This window comes from Brassica rapa, chromosome A03 (genome assembly GCF_000309985.2).
Source record: "Brassica rapa cultivar Chiifu-401-42 chromosome A03, CAAS_Brap_v3.01, whole genome shotgun sequence".
In the NCBI taxonomy this organism is placed as follows: Eukaryota; Viridiplantae; Streptophyta; class Magnoliopsida; order Brassicales; family Brassicaceae; genus Brassica; species Brassica rapa.
Window position 1 is genome coordinate 26,326,410 of NC_024797.2, and position 19,710 is coordinate 26,346,119.

At 33.6% G+C, this 19,710-nt stretch overlaps 3 protein-coding genes across 3 annotated transcripts; 2 read left to right on the top strand and 1 right to left on the bottom strand.

Moving 5' to 3' along the window:
* The first annotated feature begins 207 nt into the window (after positions 1–207).
* Positions 208–2,813, top strand: LOC103861405 (probable WRKY transcription factor 29). The gene is made up of 3 exons (XM_009139111.3): positions 208–1,723; positions 1,970–2,086; positions 2,189–2,813. Exons 1-3 carry the CDS (start codon positions 1,389–1,391, stop codon positions 2,634–2,636), a joined length of 900 nt encoding a protein of 299 aa, XP_009137359.1. The 5' UTR covers positions 208–1,388; the 3' UTR covers positions 2,637–2,813.
* Positions 2,814–3,062: 249 nt separating this feature from the next.
* LOC103861406 (endoglucanase 20-like) lies at positions 3,063–7,276 on the bottom strand. The gene is made up of 8 exons (XM_009139112.3): positions 6,084–7,276; positions 5,773–5,985; positions 5,182–5,382; positions 4,957–5,034; positions 4,646–4,798; positions 4,437–4,545; positions 4,163–4,329; positions 3,063–4,090 (listed from the first exon to the last, which is right to left on the bottom strand). Exons 1-8 carry the CDS (start codon positions 6,273–6,275, stop codon positions 3,761–3,763), a joined length of 1,443 nt encoding a protein of 480 aa, XP_009137360.1. The 5' UTR covers positions 6,276–7,276; the 3' UTR covers positions 3,063–3,760.
* Positions 7,277–17,039: 9,763 nt separating this feature from the next.
* Positions 17,040–19,238, top strand: LOC103861407 (protein SGT1 homolog A). Its single transcript, XM_009139113.3, has 8 exons — positions 17,040–17,328; positions 17,687–17,756; positions 17,860–17,984; positions 18,068–18,149; positions 18,230–18,326; positions 18,401–18,466; positions 18,545–18,683; positions 18,763–19,238. The coding sequence occupies exons 1-8, from the start codon at positions 17,169–17,171 to the stop codon at positions 19,053–19,055; spliced, it is 1,032 nt and encodes a 343-aa protein (XP_009137361.1). The 5' UTR covers positions 17,040–17,168; the 3' UTR covers positions 19,056–19,238.
* The last annotated feature ends 472 nt before the right edge of the window (positions 19,239–19,710 follow it).

Below are 19,710 nucleotides of genomic sequence, written 5' to 3' on the forward strand. Positions count from 1 at the left end.
TTCAAAAGAATAGTTATAAACTTAATATTTGAAAATCAAAGATATTTTTGCTAAAATTGTACTTACATGGCCAAGGAGATCGACCATCTTTTTACGGATCAATCGATTATTGAGCATGTGGTCGATCCAAAAATATTCTACAGTTTAATTAAATATCTAAAACATTTATTCCAACACTCAACATATAGTTTTGCTAAATATGATAAATGGATAGCCAACAAAATTACAAAAACATATTTAAATAGTAAAAAATATGTTAATTTAACGTGTTAAAGTTTAAAAACAAATTTTAATTATGACATGTATCTTAACATTTATATAAATATATATCATAACCTAAATATAAATGATTTAACAATTTAAATTAGAAAAAAATAAAAAATCCCGGGCGTAGCCCGGATTAATCCCTAGTATAATTAAAAGTTTAACAAATGTATAGCTGTTGCGAATATAACATACTGGCCTATATCTACCTAACATTTTATTTTGTTTGTGTTTACAAATTCAAACTAACTTATTATCAACATTTGAATATCTCTGAGTATGATAGTTAGGCATGTAATATATAGTTAAGAAATCGTAATTATAATTTAAAAGAAAATAGAACAAGCAAAAGAAGAAGATATTATTGGAGAATCTTTCTTTAGTCTTAGTTGGAAGATATTGTTCTTAAAGGTATCCCTATTCTAATATAGAGGCGTGGGGTTCTTGGACCAAACTACATATTACCACAAGGCTTAAGATAAAGTAATAATACCCTCTAAAAAATTTTGTAATCAAAAGACGGTTACTATCATATTTGGGCACTATTCTATAAACATATTTATTTAAATCCAATTGCTCGTTACGTGTACACAAGGTAAGCTAGACTTATGTGCCACAATAAACACACACAGAATTTACAAGTTTGAAATTAGTGACAAAACCATTTTATATATATAAAAATGCTAGTGTACTGTGTACGTCATACATGCATGTACAAATGCCGCTTTCGGTATTTAATTTTAGTAAAAGCAACGATATCTAAATTTTCTCTAACTGTATATGCTTTAAAAAACATATTGATATTGCCAATATGGATTTTTCTGAATTTTGTGTTTGAATGATAATTTGAGATATTTTGTCGGAGATGGATATTTGACAAGTAAACAAAATTGAATTAAAATCCAAGTTTAGGTACGAATTGACTTTTTCAAAAGTCTACTCAATAAATTGTAAAAGCTGAAATGACTAACGGGTTTAGATGGGAAACGGAAGAAAACCCTAAACAACAAACAGTCCATTTTTTCCTTCTTTATATAAACCAATGTTGCCCAAAAGGCATTTTCTCCTCAAAGAAAAAAAAATAAGATAAAAGAGGAAACAAAATCTCGAAGAGAAAGAGAGATATGGGTGAGGTGGCTTATATGGACGAAGGAGACTTAGAAGCAATCGTGAGAGGCTACTCTGGCTCCGGAGAAAGCTCCGGCGGGTCTTGCCTCCCATTTGAGACGGCTAGTTTCTACGAACCGGAGATGGAGACAACTGGTTTAGATGAACTCGGTGAACTCTACAAACCTTTTTATCCTTTCTCTACTCAAACTATCCTCACGAGCTCCATCTCTGTTCCCGAAGATTTAAGAAGTTTCCGAGATGATAAGAAACAACGAACCCATGGCTGTCTTCTGTCTAACGGATCAAGAGTTGATCAAATCAGAATCACAGAGTCCAAATCGAAGAAGAGGTTAGTTATACTTAAAGTTCTTTAGGTTCTTTAAATGATAAAAAATATATTGAATATTGTTAGATTTTCATATGAATAAAACTGGTTTTAAGTTGTCTTAAATACGATTACAAATTACTAGTAAAATGTATTTGTGGGAGTATATTGTTACCAAAATTGTTGTATCCCCAACTTGGTTTTGTTTTTAAGAATAGACGAATATATGCTCCTTGTTGAATTTAAAAATATTATGATTTATTTCGACAGCAAGAAGAACCAACAGAAGAGAGTTGTTGAGCAAGTGAAAGAAGAGAATCTGTTGTCAGACGCATGGGCGTGGCGTAAATATGGGCAGAAACCCATCAAAGGATCTCCGTACCCAAGGTCTTAAATAACTAATCCCGGTTTAGTTTGATCTTATTCTTACTCTTAGCCAAACGTAACCGGTTTAACTTAATCTCTCGACTTTCGGTTTCCTTTCTTCAGGAGTTATTACCGGTGCAGCAGCTCAAAGGGGTGTTTAGCAAGAAAACAAGTTGAAAGAAATCCTCAGAACCCGGAAAAGTTCACCATAACGTATACGAACGAGCACAATCATGAGCTACCAACCCGGAGAAACTCACTAGCTGGTTCAACTCGAGCCAAATCTTCCCAACCTAAACCGTCCATAACCAAAAAATCTGGAAAACTAGTGGTTTCTTCTCCCACAAGTAACCCGGTGATCACATCCGCTGATGAATCTTCCGTTGCTGTTCAAGACATGGGGATTTCAGAAATGAGTACCTACCAAGCAACCGAAGAAATAGAAGGCATGAGTACCAGTTTACCATCGGATTTGTTGTCTGGAATGGGAAATTTTCCATGCTTTACTAGTGACTTCGATGAACTATTGAATAGCCAAGAGTTCCTCAATGGGTACTTATGGAATTATTAGAGAACGTTAGGTGTGTATGAGTATGAATATATAGTCAAATTTATATTATAGTTGCATTGCGGCCGTTGAGAAAAAATGTATAAATGTCTAGTCTCTGTAGGAGATTAGAGCGTCATAGTTTTCTTCTTGTTTCCAGCTTAACTTTTGAGTTTAACCTAATAAAATTCGTTTTTCCTTCTTGACATATAAATGCTAAGACAAACCATTTTATCCAAGTTCTTACATATCAATTACAAGTATGATTCTAGAACGACTAAGTCCATATTTGTCACTGTTCTAAAAAAGAGTCCGCCTAAACATTAGACGCGTAGGCTACAAAATGGAAGTGTCCTCTGGACGGTCTAGACAGGCATTTTAAAAGATTTATTATGCATTATAGTCACCACACCAGTATACTGTGTGCACAAAAACAAAAATCACCAATATACTGTACAACTCACCCACTTAGCCGCATTATAAGGAGTCAAATGAATGTGAACACTATTTCTCTAAATAATTATTGGCAACGAATTTATATTCAAATAAATGGTCAGTTGTTGTTTGAAATAGACGCCTGATCTTAATGGTTTTATGCAAAATTTTAATACTGTAATAGCTAAATGTTACTTTAGTTTTTTACTTTATTTAAAAGTCAGATAGTATAATTAGTCTAAGCGAGAATATATATATATATATATATATATATATATGTCTTTGATTCTAGTATAAGATAAATGACATGCTATATTCGTTAATTTTTTTTTTGCAAACAAGTAGATTCGTTAATTTAGCAACTAATCAAATATGTCTAGACTTATGTAAAAATTTAAAGTTAGTCTTGAACATTTAATTCACATGGATGGTTATCATAATAAAAAGATCTTGGCCCACAACTATTTTTTATTTGAGAAAGAAATAAGTCCAATATATATATATATACAGAAAATCAAATAAATTTCATTTTATTTAACTATAATACAATGATATATGTGTTTGTCCATATATTTTTGAGGCAAATGATACATCCCCTGGTTAAGTATTAAATTTTTGAGTCTAATAGTTGTTTGATATTCTTATTTGCTAATATTTGGTTTACCCACAGCTAAATTTAAGAGTGAGTTTCTGGTAGAATTTTTCCCGGTGCTCTAGTTAGAATTCCGGCAAATCAGAGCTGCAACGGGCCCAATAAAGGCGGCGTTGATGTAAGTTGTGGGCTCTGCATGGGCGTAATCTGATCGTTTATCGCTAAAGTGATCTGATTTGTCCGGCCCCCCAACAATTGCGCCGGTATGCTCATTCGGGTTTGGTTGATCAGAGTTAAAGTATGAAAATCCTCCTTTGCAGTCAATTTTGTCCGGCTTAGATTTGATTGACGGTAAAGATGAGCTTCTATGATGAGGCTGTGTTGGGCACTTGTTCCCGAATCCCACCATGTAAGACATTTTCTTTGGATTATTTCCAAGAATGTAATCAACCTGAAAATAAACCGACCGGTTAAAAAATGGGATGGTGCATAAAACTAGTCTAGTATGGAGCTTATTTATTACCTGTGATTTGGCGAAATCATGAATTTGTGACGCAGTGAACTTGGTTGAACCACACTGGATTGAACCGACCCGGGCTCGAGTTAGAGTTTTTGAGTAATGGAACAAAACTGTTGTAGCCGCTGTTGCATATTGTAAGTTACTACCGTCTCTAGTAAACAAAAGGCCACCTGAATAACCAAAAGTATAAACATATTTATAAAAACCAACACCAACCAAAAAATATAATAATAAACAAACCAATTTTTTGGTTATCTAGATAACCAGTGAAAATTACCAGGAGTTGGTTTAATTTGTTGAGAGCTACTTCCTGGCATCAATGCGCAGACGAATGACTCAACATCGTTCTTGAATTTTCCCAATTCATTCTTCCCATTGTAGAACTCCTTAAAGAAAATAAGTAAAGGAGAAGTACTAATTAAATTCAAACTAAATTTTCTTGTTGTAGAATTGTAACGAACTTGATTTATATATATGAGTACTAACTGATGCGAGTAGAGCCTGAGCTCCGGCGAATTTATTGTCCCAGCTGAATTCATTCACCGCTTGGCTCCAACCTTGATTGCTTACGACATAACTTAGGTATTTATTTTCTCCTGTTGCCTTGTATAGCCAAGCCGCAGCCCATAATAACTCGTCCTTTTTACCAAAAATAATTTGAAAATAAAGTATATTATTGTTATCTCAATAAAAAAGTAATTCATTTATATTACATGTAAGAATTCGTTTAGTTTATTTAGAGATTGGATTGAGCCATTTATTGAATCATGTGTACCGGTCTAGTTCGGTTTAATTACATTGTAGCCTGAGTGTGAACAGTAGAAAGGGCAAGATGCTTGATATGAACCTCTGTGCTGATCAGCAAATTCAAATAGCTGCAGAAAATATATAAGCTTATGTTAAACCTTTTGATAAAAAAGCTTATGTTAAACCAAATAACTAAGCATATACATGACCTCGTGATTGAATCTTAGGATCATAAAGTATGTTGGAATTCATATATGTATATAAAGTATACTAACGGATTTTGCATGGCTTAGAAGCGTGGATGAATATTTAGAATCGAACGATTTGAAAACAAGTGAGGCGGAGGCAAGAGCGGCTGCGGCTTCACTGGCGACTTCAGATCCGGGGGAAGAGGATGATATCTTGTAGAGAGTTCTGGCTGTGTCCATATCTTCTGGCCTCTGCCAACAAGCATGATCTGCGTTCCCATCTCCTACCTTTCATAGCCATTATAAAAACAATTTTAAGAAATGAATTAAATTTTGATATTTAAATACGAATTCCACTTTTTGGGGTGTACGATTCATACTAATTTTCATAAAAAAATTTAGTGAATTTTTTTTATAAAAAATATTAATATATTTTACATAAAAGAAATTTAAAAAACTTGAAAATGCAACCGTCCATACTTTTTTTTTTACGGCCGCCATACTAAAACGAATTTGAGTATTCGCAGTGTGAAAAAAAATAATCTTAGATTTTTCTCAGACCGTCGTCGGCATCTTTTTCCGCTCGGCATTTTTAACCAGAACATACCAAACTGTCTTGGTTCGGATGGTTAAGATATGATTACTTTAGATTTTGAACAATATAAAAATGGATTTTACCTGTGTATATAGTGTGGTGGGAGAAGGATGAGCCCGGATGATAAAATCGGTTCCCCATTTAATAGCAGACCGGAGATAACCGAGCTGGTTTACAGAGGAAATCTCTTTTTGGTATTCAATAGCGGCCCAACTCAATAAGGTTGTGGTAAATGCCATTGGCCACACGAATTTTACGTTGTCGCCTGCATCATAGTACCCTCCAATCAAATTTACCTGGAAAATGAAAGGAAAAATTCAATTTTTAACAATAAAAGCACAGCACAATTCGGTTAGAGAAAATTATGCCAAAATATTGATGAGATGCGGTTTACGTTATCCGGTGAACCGTCAGAGAGGGCAGAATCAGCTCGCCAATTAACACGTTGTTTAACCGGGAGTTTTCCGGATCGTTGGCCTTCAAAGAACAAGATGGACTTGTTTAGTGCATGTCCATAATCAAGAGTTCCCAAGCTTTGGAAAGCCATGATAAGAACAACTAACATTACCAATAAGAGCTTGCCCATTATTATCACTATAATTTTTTTCAGAAATGTTTCCTTTTTGAAATGGTTTTTGCTCTATCTTAATTATGCATGAAATAGTTCATGGGGGGGTATTTATAGATATTCCATGCAAGTTAAGTTGCGTACGTAATTTCATTTCATGATCTGTTTCACGTAATTTTAGGTTAATTTAGCTACGCTGTTTTTTCTTCTAATAACCTTTTATTACACTTTTTGTTTAATTAAAAAACTGTGGCCCAAATTACCAACAAGAATTAAGTCTCGATAAATACGGACTCACAATGAAAGGTTTTCAATATAGCAAGTTGTTATTTTTGACATTTTAAATGAATCTTCATTTGCTAAACGAGGAAACATCTCCTATCATTGAAAAAGCAAAGGTAGAGAATTCTTGTCCCCACGAGAGGGGAATAACGGAGACGGAAAAGATCCCAGTGAACCCACCAATAAATTCTTCAAATAAGATAAATTTACTATAACACGCAGAGGTTAAAATTTACGGGCTTGGGTTAAAACTTACAGGCTTAAATTAAAACTAGATCACATCTTATCCCCCTGATCATGGCTTTATCAATCTCATACCGATCTTAAGCTATCTAGGATTAGTAATATCTCTTAACTAGATCATCTTGTTTGGATCACTGATTTTATCTATCAAGTTTTATGGGTTTTCCACTAAATTATTAACAATGACTATTACCAAACCTGAAAAATAAATGGACTAATTGTGAATATTAGAAAGCAGAAATTGCAAATTAAGCATGAGATGTTCCAACCTTCAACTCCCTAAAGACACACACTTAGGACAGTAACCAACTTCGCTAATAGTATTTGTCTTCAAAAATAATCGGCGTTCAAAATACTTATTATATGCAAACCTATGTTAACCCGTTTTCACTTGGAGCGGGCTCACTGCCAGTGAATATATTTGCCCACATATATTCTTAAGTTTCATCTTGTCATTTTTATATATCAATACTATTAAAACAGAAGCAATTTTTATCTACTTACAAATAGTCTAGGTTGGACCATTATATTTAACTATATTTCCTATTATTTCTATTCATATCTAATTTAATTATTAAATATACATTATACCTAAAATTAAGGAACTAACTAACTAATCTGTTATTTTTTAAACTAATGAATTTAATTTATGTTAATTCGAAATTTAAATAACTAATCAATTATATTTTAGTTATTAATGTAATAAATACTTATATATATATATATATATATATATATATATATCTATTCATTTGTATATATATAACTATATATTAATCCAAATGCAAAAAAAAAAAACAAATTGTTCAAAACCCTCACCAAATACATAAAAATATATTTTTTATAGTTAGAGTATTATTAAAAAGAAAAAATAATATATATATATATATATGATAAAATAAATATTTATAGTAATTATACGATGAAACAAGTTACTGTTGATAGCTTTATGAATATATTTTTTACGGGTTACTCAAAGAGACATGTAACATATATATCAAATATAAACTAATTGAACAAATATATTAACAAAAATATATCATAAAACATTACATTAACATGAATCGATGCCAGAGAGGGTTAATATTTTAATTATTTAAAAATATAATTATATATATAAATAATAAAAATTAAGAACTAAATATAATAAAAATATATATATCAAAATAAAATAATAAATATTTACATTTCTAATGCGAATAATGAAATTAACTTTTAAATTTAAAATAAGCCATAGACAAAACATCAAAAAGTATCTAATAACATGTGAATAACAAAAGTAAACTAACTAAATAAATAAATAATTTTTTTTTGCAAACGTAAATTATTAATTTGTAATAGACGTATATACATTATTGATGCTAAAATCTATTTCATTTTTAGTATGCATCCTCTCAAATATTGATCCATTAACAAGATGGAATTTTTGTTGGACTAAAATTGTATTTAAATTGGAGTATCACTTTTTATAATATATTCACTATTCATCTGAACATTCATGAATATATATTACAATACTCTAAATATAATAATAAATCAAACCGAATTACATATTGGGTCATCTACCAGCTCAACCGATAACCAGATCTCGGGTTTTAGCGGTTGTTACGGGTTTTTTAAAATTTTTAAATAACAGTTTTTTTTTTAAAACTAAAATGGATTACATATGAGCCACCGAATTTGCCAATTTTACTGCGGGTCGGGTCGAGTTTCAAAACATTGAATATAATATTTCATTTGTAATATCTAAGTGTAGATATAATTAAAATACAAATTTATATCAAATAAACTTGGAATGTTTCGGAAATGATCCCGCGCTTTGAAAGCGCGGGTCAAAATCTAGTTTATACTATTAAAACAGGATCTTATTGTCATTTTCACATTAACCTATCATTTTCTTTACTAACATTGCATGTTTCATTAAAGACAATCAAGTAATATTAATAACACATTAATATTAGATTCTTCGGATCCAGCCCACATCAGATCTCTCTTGGGCGATTTGGGCCGATTAAGAAATCAGATCCAATTATCACATTTTTTTTCTTGGGCCATTGAGTGAAATTTCAAATAATTTTTTTTAACTATTCTTGATTATTATTTTTCTTTTCTTAATATAATTTAAGCATTCATAAAAAAATTAAACTTTTTTATTGAAAAGTATAAATCTTTATTAAAAGTATATAATTTTTTATTAAAATATTTACCACATAATAAAATTAATTTATCAGAATTATACCAACTTAATTCATTAAAGAATTTAAGTTTAATTGTTTAAACATAAATAGTCATTTAAAATGAAATACGATAAATAAAGATAAAAAGTTTAAGTTTTTTATAAAATAAAACACAAATATATGAAAAAATTTCATTTACTAAATATTTATCAACTGAAAAAAATAAATAAATAAATCCGCGCTTCAAAATCTAGTAAAACCATCTTATTTCCGATGAAGAATTTTTACTGTTGCAATTTATATCGTCTGTCTTAGAAATGCATATGAATATCGATCTCGTGTTAACAAACAATAAATTTGAAGGTCTTACATATTCTTATTGGTGTAAAATTGTTCGTCAATTAAGTTCCGAAAAAAAAAATATTGCTCGTCTATTATGTTTACTGTTTACATATATGTCCATAATTCTTTTTTTTACTGATAATAATTATTTTTGTACGATATGTTATAGATGCTTCTATGTTAGAAGATTAAATTTATCTCAACAAAATGTCAATATAACAAAGATTGTGCAAGTTTTTTGTTTACGAGGGTCACACTCAAATACTCCGGTTTCATGCCTAGATTTTTGGATATATATAACACATTAATCTTGTCTGTGCAAGAAAACGCAATAAGTGGCGTTTATCACGTTTCAGAAAAACTGATCGACCATTAGTGATATGGGGATGCCATGCCGTAGAAATGGCGGTATAAATATTTAGCACCCATTCCTCAAAACGTCAATGTAAGATTTTGCCATTGGTTTTTGATTTTCCTTTCTGCTGTCATAAAACTTTTAATTTATTCATTATATAAATTATAACTAGAAATTTTTACCCTCAAAGACACATTTTGTCTTCTCAATATCACTAAGAGACACATTGTGATACAGCACACTTTCTTATGTTAGGTTTACTAATATAACCCTCAACTAGAGTCATCTTCACTTAGATAGAAATCCTACCCAACTAGACCAATCTAGTTAACCAAAACCAAACAGATTCCTTATCTTTTACTTTTTACAAACCCTCCTTTTACCTTATCTTTTTCCTTTTTCACGGTTCTTGTTAACTTTCTCTTTTTTCCCGGATACGCCGACGAACCCGATGAACCCTAATCCTGTCTCTTTCATTTTCTGACTCTCTTCTCCGATTACGCTTCTCTGTTTAACCCAATCATCGCGAGTTCCGTTTCTCGACCCAGATGTTCTTGAGCTTTGCGGTCCAAATCAAACATCCCCAGACCTTTGTCTCTTTGATTTTCTGATTCTTCTCGAGGCTCAGTCCCGTGGAAACAATGGCGGTGGCGGTGGAGGGCATGGTGGAAGAAGTGGTGGATACCACAGTGGAGGCGGTGGTGGTTGTGGAGGCAATGGTGGAAGACGTGAGTATGGATACAATGGTGGTGGTTGGTGGAGGTGGTTGCCGAATCTTCATCCACAAAACCTTGAACATAAGACCCCATCCACAAGATCTTCATCCACAAAACCTTGATTCATGTGTTCACATTTTCCAGTGTCCATAATTTTACCATCCACAATGTGTATGTTCATATCTAATTCGTCCACAACTTTTCGTGTCCACAAACACTTGACATGCAAGGTGCAATTTCTGCTTCAAAATCGAACCATTTTATCTTTGTTTTGTTTCTAAAGATATATCTCAACTTTCGTCTTTTTGTTCTAAAATTAGCAGAGAAGGGAGAAGAATAGTTTATTCCATGTCAACTGTTCACGTAACCACAACCATTGCGTCCATACATATCCATCCATAAGTATCTGTTAAGTGTCCACGTTTCTTGCGTCCACATTCTTAATGGCCATAAATTTTCTATTGATTGTGCCCAATGACTTTTCAGATTTACTTAACTTTTCTACTATATTTATGTATATATAACAAGTAAAAAGATAATTAAACAGATTTTAGTTTGCTTGTCCATAATTCTTGTTTCTACAACTCATTTGTAATTTACGTGTTCACAACTCATTAATCCACTTTTTTTTTCTATCCACAATATATATGTCCATATTTCATTTGTCCACAAATGCTTAATCCAAAAATCTGAGTTTACAACTACTTTTACTTTTTAGCTTCTTTCATTTATTCCAACCAGAAGGAATATTTGGTTTGGTTCTTTAAAGAGAACATCCTTTTCCCATTCACGTTGGTTAACAAGCTGAGGGTATTTTTGTCCACCACAAAGACACCTGTCCTAACAATGTGTGTCATATCCATTATGTGTCTTTGAGCGTAAACAAAAGACACAAAGTGTCTCTGAGTGTAAACGTCTCTTATAACTAATAACTATGATGTCCCTCTTCTTGCAAACCTGTTGCGGAATATTTTGCATGTTTGTTCATTGTATGTTTTCTCCTTTCTCTTCATATTTTTTTTTTCAAGAAAAGAAAGGAACACATCAAGCTTGGGATGGTCCATCCATCGAATGTACTACTTCATTTTGTTTAGTTATAACATATACAGTTATGCACTAAAAAAAAAAAAAAACAGTTATGCACTACAGTTATCCTTTACAGGATTTTTGTTCTAGCTGACTCTCGATGGCTATTGACGTTATCTTCGTGGTTTTAGAAAATTGGTATACCGTGTAAAAGTGTGAAAATCGTAATGGTTTCAGTATATGATATATATACTTTCTAATGTTTCTCTATTTTTTTTGTAAAATTTAATAGACTGTAAATGATTTTTGTGTAAACCCACATGCATTGTTTTTAAGGTTGCCGATATATTCCCATGTTATTGTAACTTCTTTTGATGTACCGGTGAATGAAAGAGACGTACTATTTTTGTGTAAACCCACATTTCGGCTATCTGATGCAACTCACTAATCCATTGAAAAAATTCAACAGCCGTCAAGATTCTAAAACCCTCGTATGATACCCTTTCAGTTTTCACATGTGAATGATACTATTATGTTCTTTAACTACTTCTGTTTTAGTGATGCTATTATGCTAGTGCATAGACATTCTTGCCATTTAATACTATGCTTACTTTGCCTCCGTTTCTGCCAAATGAGATCTTTATAGACGTTTTCAACCCAAAAGAAGTTCAGATAATTACAACATGTAAATATTAATTTTGTCAGATTCAATGGTCATAATAAATTGAATTACAGAATGAAATAAAAGGAAGTAATAAATAATTAATTGGAGCAAAATAAAGTGATGGACCTGGTGGCAAAGCATGTGACAAAGTTTTAAGTCCACTATTCTATTTTCGTCTAACGCAACTTCGTGTACGTTATACATCTCCCCATTAATAATGCGCTAATTACTCAGCCAATCTTCATTTTTGATTGACTTACTATTTTCTATTACTATATGATAATAACTATAATTATTTCAATAACCTCACGCAGAGAAAATCAAAAGAAAAACGCCCAGTTGGTCGTATCTACTGTGTAGAGATCATTGTTTTTCGCTTGAAGCAGAATATTTCTTATGCTAAACTTACACTTCTCTGTCATTCTGAAAATGAACGAAATCTCTGAGAAGTACCAGATACATCGATTTTAGTTTAGCCATACTGCAACAATAACATCCTCATGTGAGTCTCTGACTTGCTTGTACAACGTGTACTGAGGGACAAATCCACAGTTGTTTGTTTCCATCCAATATCCAAAGTTTAGTGACATTATAGGCTTTTAGCAAGGTATGTGTACATATATGTTCTAACATAGGTATCAGAATTTGGACTGGAGAGATGAGACCGGGAGAACACAGACGGATCGCTTAGCTAGCCAGAGACGACCCAACTCAGTGACAGCCGACAGGCAAGTGTCCCATTCTCAAGGTTTCCGATTGTGGGAGAAGTAATATGTTTTTTTTGTCTACAAGGCCTGACTGATTTAAATGCAACGGTTGCGGTTGCAGGAGTTTGCAGATGCGGGCGGTTGTGGCGGTTTTAAGAGATTTGTACAACTAGTTTTACGGTTAGAAATTGATGCATTTGCGGGATACTTATGACTGGTTAACTACAAAATGCAATAGCAGTTAAATAATAAATTAACAATATTTATATTTTATATAATTATAAAAATATCAAAAATAATAATATTATAATAAATATAAAAATTATATTTAGAAAGTTATAGTTTTAAAATTTTAAAGTTATAGAAAATATTTTGATTTTTAAAATTTATTATATTAAATCTATATTTTATAATTCTAATTTAAAATTTTTATTGAATATTTTATTTTTGTATTTATATTGTTTTAAAAAAATTATCTTTCCGCAACCGCCACGACCGCAAATGCTAACTGGAAGCAGCTTTTGAATTTATGAGGTTTAGAGCGGTTTGAAGCGATTTAGAACGGTTTAAAACGATTTAGAACGGTTTGAATGATTGTTGTAAAATGCCAAGTACAACCAGACTGGGTTTAGTTTAAGCATTGATGGGCCTTATTGGATGATCATTTATTCCGGCCCAAACTAAACCCATTTGACCATCTTTTTTACTTTTCAAATTTATTTCTATATGTACTATGTAAATTGACTTCATCACATCCACTTGACATATAACACTTGATCTTTCCTATAAAGTTCCACGAAACCCCGAGGAAAACAGTTCCTCAAATCATAGGACTCAAATATCAATCAAATTGCTGCTTTTGTTTGTCTGCTTCGTTCATATTTTTATAAGTAATTTCTGTTATGAAAAGAATTGTAACTATTGTGTAAAAATTGATTTACTTTAACTTAATGAAAGCGTGAAAAGTAATTAATTAGAAACTTATTAACCCGTGTGATTCAGCAGTCAAAGAGGAGGCTGAAGCTTATGGTCAATGGTTACATGTGGCTAGTTTGGAAGAAGAATATTTAAAGCAGAAAGCGAAGCTCCATTGGTTAGATTGTGGTGACAGGAACAACAAGACGTTTTACCGAGCAATAAAAACTAGGCAGGCTCAGAATGTGATTAGGGAGATAAGATGTTCAGATGGGAGAGTGGTGAATATACATTCTGAGATCAAGCAAGAGGCTGAGAGGTTTTTTTCAGAATTTCTTAATCATAAACCAGAGAGCTATAAAGGTGTTTATGAAGTGGAATTACAGGATTTGCTGAAGTTTCGATGCTCTTCTGAAGATTGTAGGTTGCTTGAAGCTGAAGTTACTGAAGAGGAAATTCGAAAAGTCCTATTTGCTATGCCAAACAACAAGTCACCAGGTCCAGATGGCTACCCGTGTGAATTTTTCAAGACAGCCTGGTCAGTTATATCTCAGGATTTTGTGGTTGCGATACAATCAGTATTCAGGTTTGGATTCTTGCCAAAGGGAGTCAATTCGACTATTCTCGCGTTAGTTCCAAAAAGAGTTGATTCGATGGAGATGAAAGATTACCGCCCTATTGCTTGCTGTAACGTTCTCTATAAGGTAGTATCGAAGATAGTGGCTAACAGGCTGAAGATGTTGCTCCCGAGAATTATCTCTGAAACTCAGTCTGCTTTCATTCAGGGGAGGCTTCTCATGGAAAATGTATTGCTTGCTTCTGAGCTTGTTAAGGGTTATCATAAAGATGGAGTCTCTCCGAGGTGCGTGATGAAGATTGATATTGCCAAAGCATTTGACTCGGTGCAATGGGAGTTGGTTCTGAAGAGCTTGAGGGTGTTGGGTTTCCCCGTGAGATTTGTTCATTGGATTGAACTTTGTATCACAAGCCCATCTTTTTCTGTGCAAGTCAATGGCGATCTTGCTGGCTATTTCCAAAGTTCTAGGGGTCTTAGGCAGGGATGTTCTTTGTCCCCGTATTTGTTTGTCCTCTGTATGAATGTGTTATCTTTGAAGATGGATAGAGCAGTGGTGGAAAAGAAGTTCAAACTTCATCCGGGTTGTAAGAAGCTCGCTATTACTCATCTCTGTTTTGCAGATGATTTAATGGTGTTTGTGGAAGGTTCAAAAAAGTCTATAGAGGGTGCTCTTTCGGTCTTTGAAGAGTTTGAAAAGTGGGCAGGGTTAAAGATAAGTCTAGAGAAGTCAACTATCTATATGGCAGGAGTTCCGGAGGCTGAGAAAAGGAGTATCTTAACTAATTTTCCTTTGGCTGAGGGTGAACTTCCGGTGAGGTATTTGGGTCTTCCTCTTCTGACCAAAGCAATGAGCTCACAAGATTATTTACCTTTGCTGGAAAGTATCAGGAGCAGAGTGAGTTATTGGACAAGTAGATTCTTGTCTTATGCTGGTAGATTGCAATTGATAAGATCAGTTTTGTTGAGTCTTGTAAACTTCTGGATAGCAGTCTTTCGTCTGCCTAGTGCTTGTATTAAGGAGGTGGAGAGGTTATGTGCAGCATTTCTCTGGACAGGGCCGGTTCTTAAGTCGTCGAGTGCCAAAGTAGCGTGGAGAGATGTTTGTAGATTGAAGAGTGAAGGAGGTCTGGGATTGCGAGATCTTAAGGAGGTTAATAAAGTATTTGGGCTTAAGTTGATATGGAGAATGTTAGCTGGAGACTCGTTGTGGGGTAAATGGATCACTGAGAATTTGCTGAAGGGTAAGAGTTTTTGGGAAGTGAGTATAAAATCTCAGAAGGGATCGTGGATGTTGCGGAAAATGCTGAAGCTTAGAGAAGTTGCAAAGTTGTTTCATAAGAAAGAGGTGGGTAATGGAAGACATATATCCTTCTGGTTCGATAAATGGTCGGATAAGGGTGTTCTCTTTGATATGTTTGGGTCGAGAGGCATTATTGATTTGGGAGTTTATCGAGATGCGACTTTGGAGGATGCGGTATTACATAGAAGGAGATGTAGACATCGTATAGGAGTCCTTACTGAAGTTGAGGAGGAGTTGGTCATCATTGGAGGGAAACTTAATCAAGAGAGTAAGGATGTTAGTCTTTGGAAAGGAAAATCAGGGTTCAAACAGAGATTCTCTACTAGTGAAACTTGGTTAATGCTCAGGGAAAGTAAGGCACAATGCTCTTGGGCCAGGGGAGTTTGGTTTTCTCAGGCAACCCCGAAGTTTGCATTTATGGCGTGGTTGTCTGTAAGAGACATGATGTCGACGTTAGACAGGGTTTCGAGATGGAGCAATGGAGACTCTACCTGTGTGCTCTGTAAAAATGCTATGGAAACAAGGAGCCATCTGTTCTTTGAATGTGATTATTCTGCTCAGATATGGGAGTATATAGCTAAGGGTATATTACGAGATTCATTCACAGTCGTCTGGTCTGAAGTGCTGGCTATTCTAATGGATGAGAAAAGAGAAAGGATGTCTCTCTTCTGCATAAGATATGCATTCCAAGCAGTTTTATATGCTATTTGGCGAGAGAGGAACAAGATCATGCATGGGGATAAACTTCTGCCTCTACCAGTGATCAAAAGGATGATAGAGAAGGGTATTCGTAATAAGATTTCGTTGATGAGACCGATAAGGCAAAAAGGGATGGAGAAGCTGATGCAATATTGGTTTCTAACTAGAATGTAAATAGATGAAGTTCTTTAATATGGGGACATGGTATAGATAGAAAAAGTTTCTTCAATTTGGGGGGATATTAGTAGAGTTTGAAGTTTCATACTTAAAAAAGGACACACTTGATGTAGTAAGGCTTTTTTGATGAATAAATTTAACATTCATTCAAAAAAAAAAAATTTAATTAGAAACTTGAACAAAATGTTTTAATCGAGATTTTACTATAAATCCGAAAAATAAATAGCACGTCTCATTCAAAATTTCAGAGTAATGAAACCATAGCTACAGGTTTTTAAATCGTAATTTCCTTCTTACAATACTCTAAATACTCATTAGTTTCTTTGAATTTGTAAAACAAAAAAAAAGTTGTGATCTTCAATATGTTACTGTTGTGTAAATTTCTCTAAACAAAATTAATTATTCAATATTTATTTATTTTCTCGGAATCTATATATATAATTCAAAGAGTATAGATGTATATCTCCATGTATTGTTTTTTGGGAATTTGCTTTTATTTATCTTAAAAATTACAAGAAGGAGAAATCGTGGAAAAAAAGAGAAAATATTTATTTGCTTTTTCCTTATTTTTTTGGTATTATATCCTGTGAACATTCCTAACAACTAATCGAAGGAACAATCTAGAATTGGATCTCTTCTCTTTAAATACTCTTCTGGTCCTTTAGTGGGAACAAGACAAAACCTTTGCCTCTACTTCATTCGAATCTTCTTCTTCTTCTCTCCCAATCGATATGGCTAAGGAACTTGCAGCTCAGGCTAAAGAGGCGTTCGTAGACGACGACTTCGATGTTGCTGTTGATTTGTACTCCAAAGCCATTGACTTGGATCCCAATTGCGCTGACTTCTTCGCTGATCGTGCTCAGGCTTACATCAAACTCCAAAACTTCACTGGTAACTTCTTAGTTCTGTGATAAAAAAAACGAGACTTTAGTTACAAGGAGAACATAAAGGAGAGAACTTTGTCTTTTTGGGGTTAATGGGTTCTTGTAATAAGAAAAAAAAACGATGCTTTTGTTAGAGGAGAACATAAAGTAGAGAACTTTGTCTTTTTGGGGTTAATGGGTTTTCATGTCTTTAGGTTTCTTAGTTTGGTTTTGTCTGATTCTGTGTGAATTAAAGGTTTGGTTTAGTGTTTGATTTGGTGGTAGACTCACAGCTCTTTTTCTAGTGAAGAGACTTTGTATCAGTTTGATGCATATATGTTTCTGATTCATTGGTTCTGACTCTGGATTGTGTTCTTGATGAGCAGAAGCTGTGGCAGATGCGAAGAAAGCTATTGAGTTGGATCCATCATTGACCAAAGCTTACTTGAGAAAAGGGTATGTCTTTGCTATTTCATCTTGTGTGTTGTTGTGGTTGTCTTGTGTTATAGGTTTCTAAGTGACGTTTAATGTTGATATCTAAATCCTTTTGTGACTGTAGAACTGCTTGTATGAAGCTTGAAGAATATAGAACTGCAAAAACAGCTCTTGAAAAGGGTGCCTCCATCGCACCAAGTGAATCCAAATTCAAGAAGTTGATAGATGAATGCGATCTTCGAATCACAGGTATGTATGGTTTGTTGCTCGTTGTTGTCTGATTGGTTATGTTAACGAGCTATGATTGATTGTATTTTTTTTGCAATGATTAGAAGAAGAGAAAGATTTGGTTCAATCACCAGTAAAAGTTGATCAGACCCCTGTGCCTGCAGAACCAGCCAAACCAAAGTTCAGGTAGTTTCCTTTATTAAAACTATAATGCTATTTTCTAATAATAATCGTTAAATAATCTCATACTCTTGAGTTCTCAACAGACATGAATACTATCAAAAGCCAGAAGAAGTTGTGGTAACCGTTTTCGCAAAAGGGATACAGAAGCAGAATGTTAATATCGACTTTGGTGAACAGATTGTAAGCATACTGCATTCTAATAACACACCTCCATGATAAACGCTTTTGTTTTAAATTGTTCTGTGGTTTTGCAGCTGAGTGTTGTGATTGATGTTCCTGGAGAAGAAGCTTATCATCTCCAACCGAGACTGTTCGGAAAGGTAATTGATTATTCATAGAATGAAATGAATGTTCTGAGTTGAAAAACATTGTATTGACCTTTTGTTTATTTTATTCAGATAGTACCAGAGAAGTGCAAATATGAAGTAATGTCAACCAAGATTGAGATCCGTCTCGCAAAGGCAGAGATCATCACATGGGCCTCTCTTGAACACGGCAAAGGGCCAAAGGTCTTGCCAAAGCCTAATGTCTCAACAGGTTTTTCTACTTTCTACATTCTTCTTCTTTGGTTTGAAGTTTGAATCACAGTCTCTTGACATTTGTAATTTTGGTGCAGAGGTTTCAGTGAGACCGGCTTATCCTTCTTCCAAGAAGGTGAAAGACTGGGACAAGCTTGAAGCTGAAGTGAAGAAGCAGGAGAAGGATGAGAAGCTGGAAGGAGACGCGGCTTTGAACAAGTTCTTCCGTGAGATATATTCAAATGCGGATGAGGATATGAGGCGTGCCATGAGCAAATCATTTGTGGAATCTAATGGGACAGTGCTCTCAACAGACTGGAAAGAGGTTGGAGCTAAGAAGATCGAGAGCACTCCTCCTGATGGTATGGAGCTCAAGAAATGGGAGATCTGATTTGAATATGATATGTGTGGGTTTTGCCTTGGTCTTTAAGGTTTTGCTTTCTCCACTTTATGTTCTTTGTATTTGCCTTAAAACTCATTTTGTTTATACACAAAACAACTGAAGTTTTAAATCTGAACGTTCTATTCTTTATTCATAGAACACGTTTATTAGAGACTTGAGATTTTGAGATTACTTTCAATTTTCTGATTTGAGTTTTTGACTCTTTTATTGTCTTAGATGAAAAGTTGAAAACTATGACTACTTGTTTAGAACAAGACTATGATTATTGTATTCGTGGATACTTAATCGCATCTGAAATTGTAAGAGCCTGGCGCAATAAAGACCATCGTGTATTTGCAATTGTCACTTTTAATGGCCCAAGAGAAAGAGAAGCGTAGGCGACAAGAAAGGAGAGTAGAGTTACCGTGAGCCTATGACAGAAAGAATTAATACTAAAAGATTTAGAATGTTTTGAAACAAAATGTTATAATCATTTCAAAAGATTTAGAATGTTTTGCATTAGGTTTTAATCATAACGTACCCTTTTTTAAATCACATTTTTCCATTTTAAAGTATTGTAAAAGGAGCGTTTGCATACGTGATGTGATATGAAATCAAAGTACCATAAAATAAAAATGTAAAATTACCTCTATTTCTAGTTATA